This window comes from Sus scrofa, chromosome 6 (assembly GCF_054392235.1).
Source record: "Sus scrofa isolate SSC_HxYL_T2T_F1_AM1 chromosome 6, Sscrofa_HxYL_maternal_Yorkshire_Landrace_v2.0, whole genome shotgun sequence".
Lineage (NCBI taxonomy): Eukaryota > Metazoa > Chordata > Mammalia > Artiodactyla > Suidae > Sus > Sus scrofa.
In genome coordinates, this window is record NC_139388.1 from 20837960 (window position 1) to 20859163 (window position 21204).

The 21204-nt window shown below is 49.3% G+C and overlaps 1 protein-coding gene across 14 annotated transcripts in view; it reads left to right on the forward strand.

Annotated features, from left to right (window-relative positions):
- Window positions 1–21204, forward strand: part of ADGRG5 (adhesion G protein-coupled receptor G5) — a 32078-nt gene that overhangs the window by 530 nt on the left and 10344 nt on the right. For 3 of the 14 annotated variants that reach the window (XR_014805621.1, XM_084959824.1, XM_084959827.1), the window contains exons 2-9: window positions 4035–4214; window positions 4372–4458; window positions 5224–6074; window positions 7174–7513; window positions 18554–18655; window positions 18862–18940; window positions 19802–19958; window positions 20529–20645. Coding sequence is in view for 5 of the 14 variants with exons in the window: in XM_084959824.1 (XP_084815950.1) it covers window positions 18592–18655; window positions 18862–18940; window positions 19802–19958; window positions 20529–20645 (417 nt within the window). In the remaining 9 variants the exon portion in view is untranslated. Of the gene's footprint in view, window positions 1–527; window positions 640–4034; window positions 4215–4371; window positions 4459–5223; window positions 6075–7173; window positions 7514–16595; window positions 16708–18553; window positions 18656–18861; window positions 18941–19801; window positions 19959–20528; window positions 20646–21204 lie in introns of all 14 variants that reach the window. The other 11 variants (XR_014805622.1, XM_084959825.1, XR_014805627.1 and 8 more) reach the window with 8 other exon arrangements.

Consider the following 21204-nt stretch of genomic DNA (forward strand, 5'->3'; position numbering starts at 1 on the left):
CCCCCGCCTAACTTTCGGGTGAGGGGCCCGGGCGGAGCCGGTGGGATCAGCGCTGAGCGGGCCGGACCCCGACAGAGGCCCCACCCCCGCATGGAGGGCTGGGGGTGAGGGGACGGAAGGCAGGGTCTGGAGGCCCCCAAGGGGCTCGGCTTTCCCGCCTCAGGTTTCCTGAGCGTCAGTGACGTACTGGGCGCCCAGCAGCAGGAGTGGGCACCCTCTGTCCCCGGCTCAGCACGTGGAGTGTGTTTATCAAGTGTTCACTTTTGTTACCTGCAAACTTCCCAGGGCCACTCTGCCACCGAGTGGAGGTGCGGCAACCAGTCCCTGCCCCTCCTCTGGCCTAAGTTTACCCTTTTTACAACCTAAAGGTTGACCAAAGTAGCTTCACGCGTGTTGAGAAGCGTAGCGGGGCCCTTGGTGCGCCTGGCGGAGATTTTCTAGGATGTGCTGGGGTGCTTCCTGCCCCGGGCGGGGCTGCAGCGGGCGGGGTGGTCCGGGCAATTACCTTCACGCGCCCTTGCCTGCAGCTACGCGCCCCTTTTGGAGCTTCCTCCCTTGGGAGTGGGTGTCTGCGGTTTTGGTGTGAGGAGAAGACTGGCGCTCTCTTTACCACATCCTGTGCCCTGGATGGCCGCTGAGGTGAATCTGGCTAAAAAGGGGACTAGAAATTCGCAGATCACAGAGGGAACCTTGCCTTATAGGGCCTTTACATGAAAGAAGAAACAAAAAATGATGAAGATAAATGAGTTTGAATCCATACCTAACAATAAGGGTATAGCTCTTTATTGCCCTTCCCAAGCTATGGGGCAATAAAATACTGAGTTTTTTTTTTTACAAATTGAAGGTTTGTGGCAACCCTGTCTAGAGCGAGTCCATTGACATCAACATGTCTGTCACATTTTTTGTTTTCTTTTTCTTTTTAGGGCTGCACCCTCGGCATGTAGAAGTTTCCAGGCTAGGGGTCGAATAGGAGCTGTAGCTGCCCACCTACACCGCAGCCACAGCAATGTGGGAATCCTTAACCCACTGAGTGAGCCCAGGGATCGAACCCTTGTCCTCAGGGCTGCTAGTTGGGTTTGTTACCGCTGGGCCACAGTGGAAACTCCTCTCCATGTCACATTTGGATAATCCTCAAAGTATTTCAAACCTTCCACCAGCAGAAAGATTAGGACTCACTGAAGGCTCAGATGATAGCATTTTTTAGTAGTAAAGATTTTTAAATTAAGCTGTATACACTTTTTTTAGACAATGTTATTGCACACTTACTAAGCTACAGTATAGTGAAAACATAATTTTTGCATGTGCTGGGAAAACAAAGAAATTCATGTGATTAGATTTATTGTGTTATTTGAATTAATGCTGCGACTTGGAACTGAAACTGAAATATCCCTGAGGTTATGCCTGTATTTGGATTATGAGTGCATGCATACATTAGAATAAATGAAGAACTGGCTCTTTGCAGTAAGAGGATCTTTTTTTTGTTTGTTTGTTTTTGTTTTTTAGGCCCGCCCCCGTGGCATATGGGGGTTCCCAGGCTAGGGGTTGAATTGGAGCTATAGCCGCCAGCCTTCGCCACAGCCACAGCAACGCAGGATCCAAGTCGAGTCTTCAACCTACACCACAGCTCACGGCCATGCCGGATCCTTAACTCACTGAACGAGGCCAGGGATCGAACCTGTGTCCTCGTGGATGCTAGTCAGATTCCTTAACTGCTGATCCACGATGGGAACGCCAAGAGGATCATTTTGGCGAAAATATTTGAGGATTTTGTACCTCAGGCTCACTCTGAATTCCTTGGTAGTCAAACAAGTCTTTCTAGAAGTTCCTGGTCATTTCTCTTGACAGAAGTTCTCTTCCTCTGGTCAGCTGCTGCTCTATTTCCATGGCATCACTTCCATCCACTTCATGAAATCCCACACTTTTTGTGAGATCTGCAGTTTCACTCATCACCGTTTACTTTGTATTCACATGGTTAAATGTTGATGGCCTTTGGCCATCAGGTAGAGAGAGATTTTGGCAGGGCTCTGTGGTGTTTGAGAGGGAACTGATCTGTACTTGTGGTGGCTTACTGTGTACCTGGGGCCTGTGAGAGTCAGATACTGAGTACTCAGAGGACTGGAATATCTCTTTAAAATTTGAGGAAATACTCAGCCAGCCTCTTGGCTCAGAGTTACTCAAAGTTTGACAGCCAGTAAAGACAGCCATGGCCCAAGAGCCTAGAGTTCTTTCCCGGAGTTTCTGGAGTTGGGGCTAGGGATGGAGAAGGTGGAGGAGGCTGAGCTGGTGGTGAACCTAAGCTCCTATGACAGTGTCATTGCCGTTGGGCTCTCCTTCTCAAGAAGCAAAAATGCTGTCCAAGGGGTGTCTCTTGCACTGTGTGCGGTGGGGAGAGCTGCCCGCTCATGAAACCAAGACATGTGCTGACTGTGTCTTTGGGAGTTAACAGGAATGAACTGTTTCTTTTTTCTTTTTCTTTTTCTTTTCTTTCTTTCTTTTTCTTTTTCTTTTTTTTTTTCTTTTTGTCTTTTTGCCTTTTTCTAGGGCCGCTTCTGAGGCATATGGAGGTTCCCAGGCTAGGGGTCTAATTGGAGCTGTAGCCCCCAGCCTACACCAGAGTCACAGCAATGCGGGATCCGAGCCACGTCTGCGACACACACCACAGCTCACGGCAACGCCGGATCCTTAACGCATGGAGCAAGGCCAGGGATTGAACCCGCAACCTCATGGTTCCTAGTTGGATTTGTTAACCCCTGAGCCACGACAGGAACTCCCAAGAATGAACTGTTTCATAGCCATTCTGTCAGCTGGGTGTTACCAGCATCTCCGTGAGAAAAGTGAAGATCAGAAGCCATGTGCAGGCTCAGGTCACAGAACTGGGACTCTCAGTTTTACCATCCTCGGTCCTGTTCTTAAAACCACACCTCCAGGCAGCCCTCTGGATGCAGTGGTAATCCGGTGTCAGCCTCCAGTGGCTCCTGAGGGGTTTCTTTCTCCAGTGTAGCACGGTGGGGTTTTTGATCGAGGCTTACGTTAGGATTTCCCACACTTCAGCGGTTTTCTGTCCGGTATCTCTGCCATCAGTTTTTGCCGTCAACACGTAGTACTTGTGCCCCTCCTTACTTAGCATTTTTCTTTCAATCATTTCACCTATTTAGACGTGTGTTTTATTTATTTACTTATAATTTTTGCTTTTTAGGTCTGCACCTGCGGCACATGGAGGTTCCCAGACTAGGAATCAAATTGGAGCTGGAGCTGCCGGTCTACGCCACAGCCACAGCAACGCCAGATCTGAGCTGCATCTGCGACCTACACCACAGCTCACGGCAGCACCCCATCCTTAACCCACTGAGCAAGGCCGGGGATCAAAACCACATCCTCACTGATACTAGCTGGGTTCATTATCGCTGAGCCACAACGGGAACTCCCAGACATGGTATAAATAGGAAATCTGTTACCAATTTCCATAAATAGAAGAAAATCATAAAAATAAATGTCAAATAAATAAACATCCTCAATCTAGGTAGAAGTTTTGTCTTGGTTAAAAAAAGACTCAATGTGTACGCCCAAGTTCATAGCAGCATTATTCGTAATACCCAGAAGGTAGAAGCAACCCCAGCGTCTGTCGGTGGATGAATAGGTAAACGAAATGTGGTCGATGCATTCAAAGGAATGTTATTTAGCCTTAAAAAGGAAGGAAGTGCTGCCCTATGCTATAGTGTAGATTAACCTTAAAGACGTTCTGTTAAGTGAGACAAGCCAGTCACAGAAGGACCGAGTCAAACAGAATCAGGAAGTAGGGTGGTGGTTGCTAGGGGCTGTAGGGAGGGGGGAGTGGGGTGTTATTGTTTCATGGGGACAGAGTTTCAGTTTGGGGAGATGGAAAAGTTGGTGGTGATGGTTGCCTGCAATTATGAATGTGCTTAATGCCACTGAACTGTACACTTAAAAATGACTAAAATGGGAAAGTTCATGTGTATTTTACCACAATAAAAAAAAAATCACTAAACATCAGATCTCTTGTTTTTCATGTCCAGTAAAAGTTTGACGAATGAAAATCAAAGGGACAGAAGGCATGGGTTCGAGACAATTTGGCATTAAACGGACACTTCTCTTGGATGCCACCAGGACTGGGAAAGACTGAAAAGGAAATGACTTTTGTGATGTGACTCAGTTTATCTAGTGCCCTGTCGGGATGTGATTAGCAGAGCAGCAGGGTAAGCAGCCCCCCACGTGGAGAGACATTTCACGGGGGCTTGGATGTGGCTCCCCCAGGGTAGGGAGTGGGATGTGGCTTGCTCTCCTCCTTGCCTGGGGGGCTGAACAAAGGCCTGGCATGCCTCCTAAAGCAGAAACATCTGGCATGTTTTATAGGGGAATTGGAGGCAGAGAAGTCTTCCCAGAGGAGATAGGACTTCAGTTGGGAACTGAGGGATGCCGAGGAGCTGGAGTGCCACCCAGGTATGTGTGTGTCACAGCAGGAACAGAGCGGGGAGATGGGCATGTATATGACAAGCCCATCCCAAACTGGGTACAAGTAGAAATTGGATGCTAGACCTGAAGGCAATGGGGAGCCACCGCTGGCTTTTGAGCTGGGGCGTGTCTTGGTAGTGTGGCCCAGGATCGGGAGTGCAGGGCTGCATAACCAGCACCCCCAAGGGAGGCGGGGCATGGTGAGGCTGGCTCAGATCCAGGATGGAAAATAGAGGGGCTTTGGGGTGAGCAGGACCTCCTCCTGGATCCTGAGAGTGGCTGCTAGTGCTGCCACCCTAGAGTTGGCCAGGAGACCTAAGTTCAAGGGCTGGGGCGTGGCCACAGAAAACCAAAGCGCAGAGGAGGGCAAGAGTTTGTCCATGTCACCCAGCAGGAGTGGCCGAGGGGTCCAGACACAGGCACACCCGTCTTTGCACTGCAGCTGGGGTCAGTGGCCTGTGCCTCCCTGAAAACTCTCCGCCCTGCAGGTGCAGCTCCCCTCCTCCCTCCCGCCTGAGCTACCCGTGGGCTGTGTTTGGGCGGATGCCACAAGGGCCCCCGTGTAAGGCCAGAGAGGAGGGAGGCCATGTTGGGACTTGCCTGGTTTCTCCCTGTGGCTGCACCACAGTCTCACCCCTGGGAGTAGAAAAGCACATTGCTGAGTCAGAATTTTCCCGGGGAGCCTGGCTGGGGCTCTGGCCAGAGAGCTCTCCATCTCCCCACCAACACACAGACACTCTTCCCGTCCCTTAGGCTTCTGCGCAGGAAGTGACTGCTGTGGGACCGGCTTGTCTGGACCCCTGGCTCAAGGAGAAGCTGACCAGCCTTCCAGCCTCACAGTTCTAGCCACATTTTCTGCGCTCTGCTCCCAGCGAGGCCTTTCTCCAACGGGCTTTGCTCGGGGTCCAGCCCTCGTCCTCCCCAGGCCTCAGCCCCCCCCCCCCATCTGTGAGACTTCACGGAGCACTTCCAGTGACCTCCCAACACTGCTGTTTATAAGCCCCATGCTGCCCGGGAAGTGGTGCTGTCTTCCTCCGCATTTCACAGAGAGGAAACTGAGGTTCAGAGAATTTCCATCACTTGCTCCAAATTACCCAGCCAGGAAACGGTGGGCCTGGTGTTTGAACCCAGGCAGCATGACCCAGCCCTGGCCTGAGGTCCTCGCCATCATTCATCTCCTCCATCGTCAGGTCAGGCCGGGATCATTCTCCTTTTCCCACACTTGGGGAAACTCAGGCCCAGACAGGCGACATCTCTTGCGCAGGGGTGCAAAGCTGAGGTGGGTCTTGAGCCCTGCCGGGTGCCATGTTGGCCAGCCCTCCTGCCTCTTCCCACGGATGCCCAGCACCTCTGCAGATATGCAGCTGCCCCCCGGAAGTGCTGCAGGCTCTAGGGGTTGAGATCAAGAGCAGAGCGGGGCGTGGCTGTCAGCTTGGAAGAAGCAAAAAGGCTCCTGCCAGTAAAAGGAAGAAGTGAAATGAGAGTGTGGGGTGCGGGCGTGGGGTGAGCGAGCAGAGAGGTTGCCAGCAGCTGAGAGCTTCCCAACTTCCCTTTCTGCCTTCAGAAGACAGCGGCGTGACAGCGGGACAGCAGCGGCCACACAGGTCAGCCCCTCTGGGCCTCTCTAACCCCCACTCCCCCACATTCTGCCCGGAGCCTTGGGTTCTGCAGCAGGAACTGGGCATGCCCTTGCTTGGGTGGTTGCCAAACTGGTGGCATCCCCAGAGCTGCAAGCTGGGGACCCACCTTTGCTCCCTTCACCAGTTCCTGGGCCTCAGGTGGCCACTCCAAATCTTGGGAATGAAGAGATCTATGGATTTTTTAAAAAGGCATTTAAAGTAGGAGTTCCCATTGTGGCTCAGTGGTTAACGAACCTGACGAGCACCCACGAGGATGTGGGTTCGATCTCTGCTCTCGCTCAATGGGTTAAGGATCTGGTGTTGCCGTGAGCTGTGATGTAGGTTGCTGATGGGGCTCGATCCCGTGTTGCTGTGGCTGTGGTGTAGGCCGGCAGCTACAGCTCCAATTCGACCCCTAGCCTGGGAACCTCCATATGCCACGGGTGTGGCCCTAAAAAGCAAAAAATAAAAAATTAAAAAACCAAAAAGGCATTTCAATTAAGGAGTGGCTGGGCGCTGGGTTCAAATCTTTGCTCCCCCTCATGGGGCCTGGGGTGTCAATGGACCTCATTTTCCTCGTCTGTGAAATGGGACTAGTCCAGAAACCTGCATCTCAGGGGACAGAGGTGAGGGCCTGGCATAGAGTCTCTGTTGGGCAAGTGGGAGCAGGTGCAGTTTCTCTGAGTGACCTGAACTGGAGCTTGGGGACAGAGCAATGGCTCTGGACCTGGCTGGGTCACAGGCTCCCTGCTGGGTGCTAATGGGGCCTCCCTTTCCCTGCCTGAGAAATGGGGCTGATAATAGCACCTGTCAGGACTTTGCTGCAGGTTCACTCTTCACCCAGGCCAGTGGGAGGCTGGACATGGAGCAGCTGGTGGGAGAGGAGCGTGCTGGCTGTTGGGAAGAGGGTGGGCTGCAAGGGGGTCCGGCCAGAGGGAGGACTGGGTTCCCAGGTCTCCCACTCAGTGTATTCCTGGCTGGGAACCTTGGGTCAGAGCTTTAGCTTCCTAAGAGTATGGATCATGAAAATAGCTGTTTGAATCTCTGTCCCTGGGAAATAGGTGACCTTGGCCTCATTTTACAGATGAGAAGAAGTGAAGCACAGAAGGGTCAGGCTCCCTGCTTAATGTCACAGCTCGGGCACTGAATACTGGAACTGGTTGGCACATGTACATCTTGCAAAGGCTCTCTTCTGCGCGTCACCTGTCTCCTCATCCTCTATTGGCCTAAATAGGGCTTCGTTCATCAATACAGCAGCGCAGCCCCCCAGTCATCTTTAGGAGGCGGCAGGGCACCGCGGGGAAAGTGCGGGACTTGGAGTCTGGGTTTGGGGCTTGGCTGAACCCCTGGCCTGCCGAAGAACCCCAGGCAAGCTCGTGGGTGATATCCAGTTTTGCCACAGTTGGAGCCGTCTTGGGAGTCAGGTAAGGGATTCCTGTTTCCTAGAGGGCCTCAAATAGCACGAACTGCTCGAAGAATGAGACAGCCAAGCGTGTAGGGTGATGGTGCGTGATGTGCTGAAAGCTTGGGGAGGGGGATGTTGGAGGTTGCAAGCAGAAGTGAAGATTGCGGTTTGCTCCTGGGAAAGGGGGTAGAAACCACAGCTTCTATTTGGGGTGCTTAGTGGTGGTGTCACTTCTGCTCTGGCCTTAGTTTCCCCAGCTGGCTGGTGGGGTTAAGCTCCTTTTCCCTCTGGGTCTGCCTGGGAGCAGCATGGCCAAGGGCCGGAGGTCCAGACCCTGGAGGTCGAACCCACACCACTCTCAGGGCCTCGGTTTCCCCATTTGCTCTATAAGGGGGCAGGCGAGATGGCCCAGGGTCTTTCCTATGCTCTCTGTTTTTAGTGTCCTCACCTGGAACATTCCAGATGGTTTCATTCAGCGGCTTCCTTTGTCTCACCAAATCTTTTCCCTCCGTCTCTGAGGTTCTGAGAGAGTAAGTGAATTGCCCAGTGTAACACAGCCAAGTAAACAACCTCATCGCCAAATTAATAAGAACCCAGTACTTCATGACTCCAAAGCCCTTATTCTCTTTTAAAATAAACACACATATTAATAAACAGCGTTAAGACAAATGGATGACCACTAGGAAAAAAAATGTAATCCACATCTCAGACTCCAGAATCCATGCAAATGGACTGGAGATTCCCATGGGAAAAAAAGGAAACCTTAAAAGTACTAGGAAAAACTCAGGAGAATTTCTTTGTAAGATCGGAACAGAGAAGGTCTTTCTAGCTACAACTCAAAACACAGAAGCCCAAAGAGAAAACACTGGTCATTTTTATTACATAATAATTTTATATCTAAGAAAGACCTACATGGTGAGAAAAACCATATGCAGTGTCAAAAGGCAAATGGCAAAGGAGGAAAGGTATTTGCAATGCATATGCTAGACAAAGAGCTAATTTTCCTATTATGTAAAGGGGTTCTATAAGTTGATAAGGAAAAGTCTAACCCAGTACAAATATGGGCAGGTGATGAACTTGAACATGATACAAGAGCTATCTTGGGAATCAGGAAATGATGGGAAATGATAACAAGTATAAGCCGCAGCCACACTGTTTGTAAGAGCAGGAGCCTGGAACCAGCACAGTGGCCCTTAACAAGGGACTGGTTAAATAACTTATGGCGGTGTTCCCATCGTGGATCAGTGATTAATGAATCTGACTAGCATCCATGGGGATGCAGGTTCGATCCCTGGCCTCACTCAGTGGGTTAAGGATCTGGTGTTGTCGTGAGCTGTGGTGTGGGTTGCAGACACGGCTCGAATCTGGCACTGCTGTGGCTGTGGTGTAGGCCGGCAGCTACAGCTCTGATTGGACCTCTAGCCTGGGAACCTCCATATGCTGCGGATGTGGCCCTACAAAGACCAAAAAAAAAAAAAAAAAAAAACAACCCACCCAAGAAACCACAGGAACAAAACACATGGGCCCCGAATCTCCCCCGCCAGAGTGACCTTGATTTATATCTTTTGCATGTATGAAACATAGAATTTCTACAAGGATTGGTTTTACAACATGCTTTTTGTTTCTCATAAGCAATATATCACTATTATTTTTACCTATAATGATAAATAGTCATTTGGAGTATGAAAAAAAATCCTAAGCATTAACGTATTTGCTTTTCTGTTGTGAAGGTTATCCACAGTTGTTGTAGAAAATTCAAACATTATAGTAAATATAAAAAGAAAAAATAGTCTTCTCCCAAACATTATTAACATTTTGGTGACCATTCTTCTAGTTATCGTCATAGGTTTAAGCATGCGTACAAAGATAATTTTCCATACATGTGATGACATTATATGTGCTATTTTCAACCTGCTCTTTCCACTCACTGGCATGCTGTGCTCCTCTTCTATGTGACTATCTACGGCACAGTTTTTATTTTTATTTTTTAAATTATTTTATTTTATTTGTTTGATCTTTTTAGGGCTGCACCTGTGGCATATGGAGGTTCCCAGGCTAGGGGTCGAATCGGAGCTGCAGCTGCTGGCCTACACCACAGCCACAGCAATGTGAGATCAGAGCCATGTCTCTGACCTACACCACAGCTCATGGCAACCACCGGATCCTTAACCCACTGAGCGAGGCCGGGGATGGAATCCGAGTCCTCGTGGATACTAGTCAGGTCATTACTGTTGAACCACAATGGGAACTCCCGCATTTTTTTAACTTTTCATTTTGAAAAAAAGATAGATTTGCAGAAGATCACAAAAAATACACACAAAAGGTTTTGTGTCTGTTTCACCCAATTTTCTCCAGTGCTAACATCCTGCGTACCTAGGGTATAATATCACACCAGGAAATTGACTTGGTTACAATTTACAGACTTCATTCAGATTTCATCAATTTTGACTCACTCATTTATGTGTATGTGTGCGTGTGTTTGTGACATGTGTGGATTCTGGTAACCACTACCACCATCAAGACACAAAACTGTTCCATCACCACAAAGCTCCTTAGTGCTGCTCCTTTACAGAACAACCCCCAACCCCACCAACCGTTGGCAACCACTAATCTCTTCTCCACCTCTATAATTCTGTTATTTCAAGAACGTCATACCCATCAGGAGTTCCCGTCATGACTGAGTGGAAACGAATCTGGCTGGCATCCATGAGGACGTAGGTTTGATCCCTGGCCTCGCTCCGTGGATTAAGGATCCGGTGTTGCTGTGAGCTGTAGGTGTAGGTCACAGATGTGGCTCCGATCTGGCATTGCTGTGGCTGTGGCGTAGGCCGTTAGCTACAGCTCTGATTGGACCCCTAGCCTGGCAACCTCCATATGCCCTGGGTGCAGCCCTAGAAAGACAAAAGACAAAAAAAGAAAAAAATGTCCTATAAACCCATTCATACAGTATGCAACATTTTGGAGATTGCCTCCCCCACCCCCCTGCTCCGTTTGATTCCCTTGAGACCCAAGTTGGGTGTAACAGTATATATATTTTAGTTGCTGAGTTGTATTTCATGATGTGGATGTGCCTGAGTTTGTTTGACCAGTCACCCATTGAAGGCACCCTGGAATTGTTTCCACTCTGGGGCTCTTGTGAACGAGGCTGCTGTGAAGTTTTCAAGTGTAGGTTTTGGCGTGAACAGGAGTTTTTGTTTCTCGGGAATAAATGCCCAAGACGACGGTTGCTGGGTCACATGGTAGGGGCATGTGTAGTTTTATAAGACGTTGTCAAACTGTCTTCCAGAGTGACATTGAACTGTAATGTATTTCATTCTTCCTCTATTGAAAAGTAACATTTACGACGTTTTGACTTTTTTATGATTAGCAATGGTATTCTAAATATTTTTCAACGTCTATATTCTTGGCCTGCCCTCTCGTTTCCATAGGATAAATTCACAAAAATGAGTTCCTCAAGTCAGAGGATATTCAGAAGGAGAAGTTGATGTTGCCAAATGATTTTCTTGAAAAGGGTGGCCTCTTGACACCCCTGCGGGTGGGGTGTCATCTCTCAGGGGCTGCCGTTCTATTTCAGGTCTTTGCAAATGCAGCGGTGGGAAAATGAAAGCTCACGCTCTTAACTCCTCTCTGCCCCGGGCATCAAATAGGTGTTTCCAGAGCCCCCTTTCTGATGCCCGGGGGTGGGGGGGATCCCAAAGGGAGCAAGATTAGCCCTCCTGTGCTCCCCCCCCACCGCCATGTCCTCCTTTCTATCCTCTTAGTATATTTGGGGTTTGATTCTCTCTAAAATTTGGTTTCTAGAGGGATGCTTCACTTACCATAAAACCAACACTTTGGGGGAGCCGTTTGACGGGCTGTAACAAATATATAGAGTCCTGCATACATGTTGATCACAATCAAGAAGCAGAATATTTCTGGGAGTTCCTGTTGTGGCTCAGGGGTAACAAACCTGACTAGTATCCGTGAGGTTGCGGGTTCAATCCCTGGCCTCGCTCAGGGGGTTAAGGATCCATCATTGCTGTGGCTGTGGCATAGGCCAGCAGCTGTAGCTCCGATTGGACCCCAGCCTGGGAGCTTCCATATGCTGTGGGTGTGGCCCTAAAAAAAGCCAAAAAAAGAAAAAAAAAAAAAAAGATTACAGAGTATTTCTATCTCCCCAAAGAGTTGCCTTTTGTCCTTTTACAGTCAGTACCTTCTCCCCACCCCATGGAAACTCTGGAAAGGTTTTTACTTTTCTGGAAGATCATGATGTAGGTGGAATCAAAATATATAACCCTTTGTATCTGGCTTCTGGCACTCAGCGTAGTGATTTTGAGATGAAGCTGTGTATGGCCTGTATCAGCAGCTCGTTTTTTTTTTTTTTTTTTTTTAGTGCTGTGTAGTATTCTGTTGTGTGGATACACCACAGTTTATCTTTCACCAGTGGATGGCAATTTGTATTATTTCCAGTTTTTTTCAAAGTGGTTGTCCCGTTGTGCATTCCTTCCAGCAATGTATGAGAGTTCCAGCTGTTCTAGATCCTCAACGACCCCTGGTATTAACAGTTATTTTAATTTTAATTCTATTTTTTTAAATTTGGGGCTACACCTGTGGCACATGGAGGCTTCCAGGCTAGGGGTCCAATTGGAGCAGCTGCCGGCCTACACCACAGCCACAGCAACGCCAGATCCAAGCCACGTCTGTGACCTACACCACAGCTCATGGCAACGCTGGATCCTTAACCCACTGAGCGAGGCCAGGGATTGAACCCAAAATCTCATGGTTCCCAGTCGGATTGGTTTCTGCTGCGCCATGATGGGAACTCCACCAGTTATTTTAATTTTAGAAGGTGTGTGCTGATTCTTCATTACCTCAGAAAGTGTGTCGTGACATGTCATTGTGGTTTTATTTGCATTTCCCTGATGACTAATGATGCTGAGCATCTTTTCATGTGCTCGTTTGCCATCTGCGTGTCTTCTTTGGTGTAGTGGCCGTTTAAATCTTTTCCCATTGTTTACATTGGGTTATTTGTCTTACTTAGTTTTATGAACTCTCAATAGAGTGCAGATACATGTTTTTGTTTTCTTTCAGATTTGTGTTTGCAAATCTTTTCCCTTGGTCTGTGGCTTGTAGTCTCATTGTCTTAACCGTGACCTTCAAAGATTAGAAGTTCATATTTTTGAGGAAATTCAAGCTATCATTTTTTTCTTTTATGGGTGATGTTTTTGGTAATGTTTCTGCCCTTTGTGCTATTTCTGTGCTATGTTTTAATTTTACACATATTACGATCCCCACACTATATTGTTGCCATTTTTACATTGGACAGATGTTAAAATCAAGAAAATTTATTTTGTATCCGACACATTTTTACCAACTTCAGCACTCTTCATTTCTATGTGTAGGTCCAATTTTCCATCTGGTATAAATTTTCTTCTGCTGTAAGAGCTTCTTTTAATATTTCTTTTAGTGCAAGTTTGCTGGAAATGAATTCTTGAAGCCTTTGCTCATCTGAAAACGACTTTATTTTGTTTTTTGTTTTTGAAAGACATCTTCGCTGAGCCCTGAATTCTAGGTTGACAGATTTTTCTTGAAAGACCTGGCTATGGTATCTCCTGACTTGTATAGTTTCTGATAAGTCTGTCATAGTTCTTCCCTCTTATTTTCTATATACAGTATTTCTTTTTCTCTCTGGCTGCCTTCAAGATTTTCTCTTAATCTTTGGTTTTGCCGCAGTTTGACTACAAAGTATGTAGGTATCATTTTCTTTGTTTTTGTCCCCCTGAGTTTTGCAGAGCTTCATGGATCTGTACTTGGTTGACCTTCTTCTTCTTCTTCTTCTTTTTTTTTTTTTTTGGTCTTTTTTTGTCTTTTAGGGCCACACTCACGGCATATGGAGGTTCCCAGGCTAGGGGTCCATTCGGAGCTGTAGCCTCCAGTCTACAGCGCAGCCACAGCAATGTGGGATCTAAGCTGCATCTGCGACCTACCCCGCAGCTCACGGCAACGCCGGATCCTTAACCCACTGAGTGAGGCCAGAGATTGAACCCGCATCCTCATGGATGCTAGTTGGGTTCGTTAACCACTGAGCCATGACGGGAACTCCTGTTGACCTTCATTAATTCTGGAAACATTTTGAAGATTATCTTTTCAAATGTTTCTTCTTCTCTGTTCAGTCTGTCCATCTGAGACTCTAACTGCATTTAAATTAGATCATTTGCCCCTGTCCTACAGTTCTTGGATATTCTCTTTTTATTTTTACTCTTCTTATTCTTTGTATTTCAATTCAAATAATTTGTATTGCTCCATCTTCAAGTTCAGCACTTACTTTGCTGTGTCTGGTTTGCTGATAAACCCATAGAAGAGGTTCCTTCTCAGTGATATTGAGTTTTTCATTTCTACTTGACTATCCTTAATCGTCTCCATTTCTCTCCTGAAATTTCCCAACTGTTCTTAGGAGTATACCTTTTCCACTGCGCCCTTTAGCAAGCGCATTGATCATAGCTATCTTAGAGTCCCTATCTGAGCCTTCCAACATTTTGGTCTTCCTTGGCTCTGGTTCTGTTGCCTCTTTTCGACAATGGATCTTTTCTTTTTCTTGATTTTATGTGTGTGTTAGAATCTGTGATAGAATACTGGGCATTGTGTGGGAAAGGACAGTAGTGAGGTAAATGATATTTATGCCTGAAAGTGGCACATTTCCTATGTCACGGGTTAAGTATAGGGCCTTGAGTCAGTTGAGTCTGTAGTTGATTTGGGTTAAAGGGGACCTTCTGTGCACCCCACTTTCACATTCCTCCAGTGGCGGATTGACATAATTCTATGCTTAGGATGAGACCTTGAATCCTTCAGGGATTTTTCTCAGTATTCCTGCTCAACTCAGCTTTGCATGCATGCAACCCAGAGGGAATCTTTCTTTGTGTTCTAGCCCCTTTGCGAGGGGCGGCGGGGGGAGGGTGGTGCTGGTGGTCGTGGTAGAGACAGCTGTTGCTTATTACTCGGTAGAGAGATTTTGACAGAGGCAATGGGTTATTGGTTCTCTTGCTCTGACTTCAGTTGTGGGCAGCCCTGTGCCTGAGCCCCAGGACTGGAGCTGTCTTAGTTTTCCTGTTTCTCTTCCAGTGACTGACATGCTCTGCCTCTTAGTGCAAGTGCTAGAGTGCAGTCAGGCTTCCTATCCTTCACTCTCATGGGAGCCAAACTCAGCCTTGAATTGGTGGAGAGGTCTTGAGTGTGAATGAGGTGCCTGCCTTTCTCCCAGCAGCAGCAGGACCTTGTTTTTGTTTGTTAGTTTTCTTTTTAGGGCCACACTTATAGCATATGGAAGTTCCCAGGCAAGGAGGGGCTGAATCAGAGCAGCAGCTGCTGGCCTACACCACAGCCACAGCAACTCGGGATCCCAGCCACAGCTGCAACCTATACCACGCTTGTGACAATGCCGGATCCTTAACCTACAGAGTGAGTCCAGGGATCGAAACCCAAATCCTCACAGACACTCTGTCGGGTTCTTAACCCGCCGAGCCACAATGGGAACTCCAGGTCGTCATTTTATATCAGTGCAAAATCGCTGGGCACTGGTGAGTTTCCCACTCCTAGGTAGTGGCGGATGGCTTTTGCCTAGTGTTGCTGCAGGATCTGGGGGAGGTGGGTTTTTTTTCACTCCACCACCAGAGGCAGCAGCCCTCTGCCGGGTAGCAGGTTAGGGGCCTGTGGGATGAGGGCGTGACATCAGAGCAAGGCCAGGGCGCAGATGTCTGTCTCTCAGCAGCAGCCTGTCACCATCCTGTACTCACGTGTGGCCCGGAGCTCCCAGCGCCTTCTCCTGGTGCTTCTGCTCTACTCTCAGAGCTTGGCATCCCTGTGTCACCACAGGGGCTCTTTCAGATCCTTGCCCCACCCCCAGTCATTCTCCTGAGCACCAGCAGAGGACTGTGGGTAGGACCTGTCAAGTGGATACACGCTCCCCTTGTGTCTGGGGCTTCCGGGCGTTTGAAACTGTCACGCCAGTCCACACTCAGCCTTAAAGAATCCATTAAGGTAGCAGTTGTTTTCTTCTCATCTGCTGTTGTAGTGACCACTGCTTCCTCCTATGTTCCTATGTTCCTCCTATGTCAGAGGTGAAACGCTTCCTCCTTGGAAATCAGTTTATCTGGTTACCTTGTGACCTCAGCTCTTCAGGGGGCTCAGAAAATGGATTTTGCACATTATTTGGCTTTTTCCATTCTGATGATGGGAGGGATATTCTGTGGTTCTCTGCGTCATAAATGGAAGCTGGAGTTCCCGTCGTGGCTCGGCGGAAACAAATCCGACTAGTATCCATGAGGATGTGGGTTCGATCCCTGGCCTCGCTCAGTGGATTAAGGATCTGGTGTTGCTGTGAGCTGTGGTGTAAGTCACAGACACAGCTTGGATCCCAGGTTGCTGTGGCTGTGGTGTAGTCTGGCAGCTGTAGCTCCAATTTGACCCCTAGCCTGGGAACTTCCATATGCTGCGGGTGCGGCCCTAAAAAGAAAAAAAAAAAACAAGGAAGTAGAAATCATTTACATACAGTTTTAATACAATTAAAAATAAACCTGCCATTCAATGTTTTTATAATGACTATGTATGTATATTTCATTCTTTAGTAAGTCAATTTGTGTAGTAAGATTATATTTTCTCTCCTGTACAGTGTGGTCTTCCTGAAATTAATTGCTTCTTTTTTTCATTTGCAAGCTTTCTGCAAGACATCTCTCAATGTTCAACAGCTGTCAGAGAGTCTGTATATTCTTCTCTTCCTCCTTGTTTTATGTGCTGAGACCTCCCTCCTGGAACCTTCTTTTCTCCTGTTTCCTTCTGGACAGGATGTGCCCAGTTCTGCTGTCCCGCCATCAACCTAGGCCTTCTTTCACACATTTTCTGGGGGGCCGCTTCCCCTCTCTTCTGGTGGGGTTTCCTGGCCCCTATGTGTTCTTGCATGATTTACTGCCTCATTTTATTGGAGCACATCCTCCAGCAGCTTCCCGAGAAAGGGGTGTATTTTAGAATACCTCATGATCCCGGCTTGAGCATAAAAAACTTAATTACTTGGCAGGGCTTGGTGACTGGCAAGGCTTCACCTTAAGTTTGGTTCTGGCCATTTTATCAAGGAACACCAAAAGGTCAGTAGCTGTAGGACACTTCGAGAAGAATTTTCTCCTGCCTTGGAGCATCATTACCTGGCTGTGGCAGTCTTCCGGAAGCTGATTGGAAGAGGAGGAAGTGGGTGATATGGCTTGATTTTCCCATACCGGAATGGCACCCCATGGAATGGCATCTCATGGAGTGGCACCCCACCCTTCCCATCAGATTCTCTCTGGTGCACTGGATCCAGGGATTACCTTTGTGCTGGAGTGGGGTTGGGAGGGAAGGGTGGTGAGGGAGGGTCCTGGATGCCCCAGGTGGCAAAGGAGATCTGGGGACCCAGCTGGTCATTTTAAAGATTCACAGTCTGGGAGTTCCCTTTGTGGCTCAGTGGTAATGAACCTGACTAGTATCCATGAAGACTTGGGTTTGATCCCTGGCCTCGCTCAGTGGGCTAAGGATCCTGCGTTGCCCAGAGCTGTGGTGTAGGTTGCAGACACAGCTCAGATTCCCTAGCTGCCATGGCTATGGTGTAGGCCAGCAGCTGCAGCTCCGATTTGACCCCTATCCTGGGACTTCCATATGCCACAGGTACAGCCCTAAAAAGACAAAAAAAAGGGGGGGGGGTCCCCACAACCAACAATCCCCTGTTTTTATTTTATTTTTTTAAATTTTTAGTCTTTTTTTGTCTTTTTTCTATGGCCGCACCTGCGGCATATGGAGGCTCCCAGGCTAGGGGTCTAATCGGAGTTGTAGCTGCCGGTCTACACCAGAGCCACAGCAACGCCAGATCCGAGCTGCATCTGCGACCTACACAATAGCTCACCGCAACACCAGATCCTTAACCCACTGATTGAGGCCAGGGATTGAACCCACAACCTCATAGTTCCTAGTCGGATTCGTTTCTGCTGCGCCACGACAGAAACTCCAACACCCCCCTGTTTTTAGCCTCATCCTTGACTCCACCTTCAGAGGTTCCCGCTGCCTGCGGTTCTCAAGTGCTCCCACAATTGGGAGGCTTGCCCCAGCGGGCCTCTCCCTGTCCCCTCACCACACCAGCTCCAACTCCTCACTGCAGGCTCTTGGATTCATCATTTTATGGTTTGCTTTAATTTTCTTTTTAACCCAGGGGCCAACAGCTCTGTAGCCTCCAAAATTTTGCTGACCTCTCTCCTCTGCTATTGTCTTCTTTCCCACTGTTCCGTCTTTTGTGGCTTTGTGTCTGTTTTATTCATTTGTTTGCATTTTAGTGACGTTTCAGGAGGTAGACATACATTTGCTATATTTAAGCAGAAGTTTATTATATTATTTTATTTATATGACTTTTATTTTTTCCATTATAGTTGATTTATAGTGTTCTCAATTTCTACTGTACAGCAAAGTGACCCAGTCATATATATATATATATACACACACATTATTTTTCTCATGTTATCCTCCATAATGTTCCATCACAAGTGACTAGGTATGGTTCCCTGTGTTATCCAGCAGGATCTCATTGCTTATCCACTCCAATGCAATGTTTGCATCTATTAACCCCAGACTCCCCGTCCATCCCACTCCTACCCCTATGAGCTTATTTTAAAACCCAGGAAAATGAAGGCAGAGAGGGACAGATTCTTGCCCAAAGTCACATGGAGGGTGGATGACAGGGTAGGATAGGGTTGATGACAAGCAACCCCCAACGTTCTCCTGGGTGAGGTCAGAGCCCTGGAGCGGCCCCCCAGAGAGACCATGTGGGAGGCAGGGAATGGTCTCGCAGAGCTGCAAAGGGCAGGCGTTACCAAATGCCCTGGGATCCCGGAGTAACTGAGACCTGGCTTCCGGCAGCCTCATGCAGAGCGGGACTCCTTGCTCTCTGAGCCTCAGTTTCTTCAGGGCAGGGGAACCGAGGGTCCCATAAGATGTTGCACGTCCTAATTGTGGGATAAGCCAGACGCCTTTAGTTAGAGTCCCGTGATGATGGCGACATGCACTTTTCCAGGTCGGGAGCTGGTTCTTGGAGGAGACCGGGCACAGGGCATGGATCGCTGGGGGGCCCTTTTCTTCTGCCTGTGCCTGGTGACTTCCCAGAGCTGGACGGCAGGTAAGTGGGCTCCGCTGAGCTGCGGGGATCATCCTAGCCCAGGGCCCTGGCTGTGAGGTAAAGTGGGGAGGCCTCAAAGCAAGGGAGATTGAAAGGGGGCGCTTAGGCCTCGTGGGGCAGCAGCAGGCTGGGGTGGAAAGCCCAGAGGCCCGGGGCGGGGGCAGCTGTGGTCAGGGGCCGAGGCGGAGGTCCATCTCACCCCACAGAATCGTCCCAAGACGCCCTGAGCTGGATGGAGAAGATGGAGGTGGCGGCCAAGAAACGGAGCCTGATTTCCTTTGCTGAGTGAGTTGTGTGCCTCCTCGCCCCCCACCAGCGTCAGCCGTGTTCCACCCCAGCTTGCACCTTGAATCAGTGGCCCAGGGTTGGTCCATAAAGACTGTTAATTCATTTATTCAACACGCATTTATTCGGCATTTACTATGTACCCGACACCAAGTTCTGGAGATGCAGGATCGACGGGTCCCTGTCCTTATTGAGTTTACTGTCTGTTGGGGGCCACTAACCATGGATGCCAGGAAACTAGGTGCAAAATCGGGGGTCTCCGTGCCTTTTTCTGGGAAAGGGCTTCAAGCTGGGCTCTGCAGGGTCTGTGACCCAAAGGCCGAGCAGCTCTGGGTGACAGGCCGATGCTGATGACTGATCGGGGAAGCATATGGACTGTGAGGCACTTCAGCCAGGGAAAGCTTCCCGGAGGAGGTGTCAGCAAACTGGGACCCGAACAAGATTGGGGAAGAAGTTCCCATTGTGGCTCAGTGGGTTAAGGACTTGATATTGTCTCTGAGAGGATTCGGGTTCCATCTCTGGCCTTGCTCAGTGGGTCGAAGATCTGGCATTGCTGTGAGCTGCAGCCTAGGTCGCAGATGCAGCTCGGATCCAGTGTTGCTGTGACTGTGGCCTAGGCCCCAGCTGCAGCTCCGATTTGACCTGTGGCTCAGGAACGTCCATAGGCCTCAGATGCAGCTGTAGAAAGAAAAAGATAATTGGGAGAAGGGGATGGGTTTGGGGGGGGGAGGTAAACATGTGCCAGGAACCCTGTGTGCACATGTCTGGACGTGGGCGTGCAGGGGTGTGGGATGGGGAGGCTGCGGGGAGCCTCTCTCGCCTCCACCCCAACACCAGTCTCTGACCATCTCTCGGCTTCAGCTTCATCCATGGCCTGGAATGGAGGCTGCTCAACGTCAGCTTTGGGGGCCACAACCTCACCTTGAAGACACACACCATCCAGACGCTGGCCTTCAAGCTGGGCTGCAACTTCACCGGCCTCTCACTGAGCAGTGACACTCTGGAGCGTGTCCCCCAGGTCAGAGGTGGCCAGGGATGGGGTAGCTAGAGCCTCCACCCAGAGATGCTCCAAGGGTTTAAGGTCTGGACTTTCCCTGGGGTCCATGCCCTCTTCCCCATGGTCTGGGCTCTGCCTTAACAGCTGGGAGTTGCCGCCTCTGTAAAATGGGGCTGATGTTCTGATGGAAACGGGGTGCTTGTGGCCCCTCAGGGGCAGTGTCCTCTTCCTGCAGGGTCCTGGTGGGAGGCAGCCGCGGGAGAGGCCAGGGTATCTGGACTCCTTTGAGGACCCTGGTATGATTCCCACTGAATGCCTACAGACCGAGATGCTCCGACTTCAGGGCCCCAGCTGGGTGGGATAAATACCCAAATTCAAGACCAGAGCAGCCTGGATGGAAGGCTTGGGATCTCGGGAAGTGTGGGTGGATGTGCAGCCTGGCAGGAGAGGGCTCTGCAGGTGGAGGCTCCAAGGTGGGAAACGCTCGTGGCGAGGCTGGGAGGGCTTCACAGGGAGCAGGGAGCAGTGAGGGTGTGGCGGTGGGTCTGGAGACTCCGGGCACCAGCTCAGCCTGTCTTTGACCCTCTGCAGGCCCAAGCCCGGCACGCCATGCAGTTCCCGGCTGAGCTGACCCGGGATGCCTGCAGGACCCACACCAGGGAGCTGCGTCTCATCTGCATCTACTTCTTCACCAGCCACTTTTTCAAGGTCAGTGCCATGGTGAGCTCAGCAGGGTGGGTGCTGGCTTCTCCCTGGGGACTGCAGGGGTCCATGTCACCTCCTGGTCTCTCGGCAGGGACCAGCCTTCTGTGCACCTTCAGCCAGCCAGAGCCCCTCTCTGGGCCTCTGTTTTAGCAGAATGGTAGGGAGAAGGGATTATAATGTGCAAATGAGACCTAAGAAATCTACTGTGTATGTGCTTGTCCCTAGATGGGAGACAGACAAGTAGGTTACAAGGTCCCTCTCCTCAAAGAACTCTCTATCTCAGTAATTAGACTGGGACCTTAGAGACTGAATTTTAGCCGAAGGTTGATTATAACCATAGAGATAGAAAGCAATGCATGAGTCAAGTGGGTTCAGCCTTGTCCCCAGCGAGCAGTCCCGGAGGGCTTCTGGAGGAAGTGCCTTTTAACCTTGGCTTTGGAAGTGAGTTAGGGGAGTTCCCTGGCGGCCTAGCAGTTAAGGATCTGGGGTTGTAACTGCTATGGCACGGGTTTGATCCCTGACCCAGGAACTTCTGTATGCTATGGGTGTGGCCAAAAAAAAA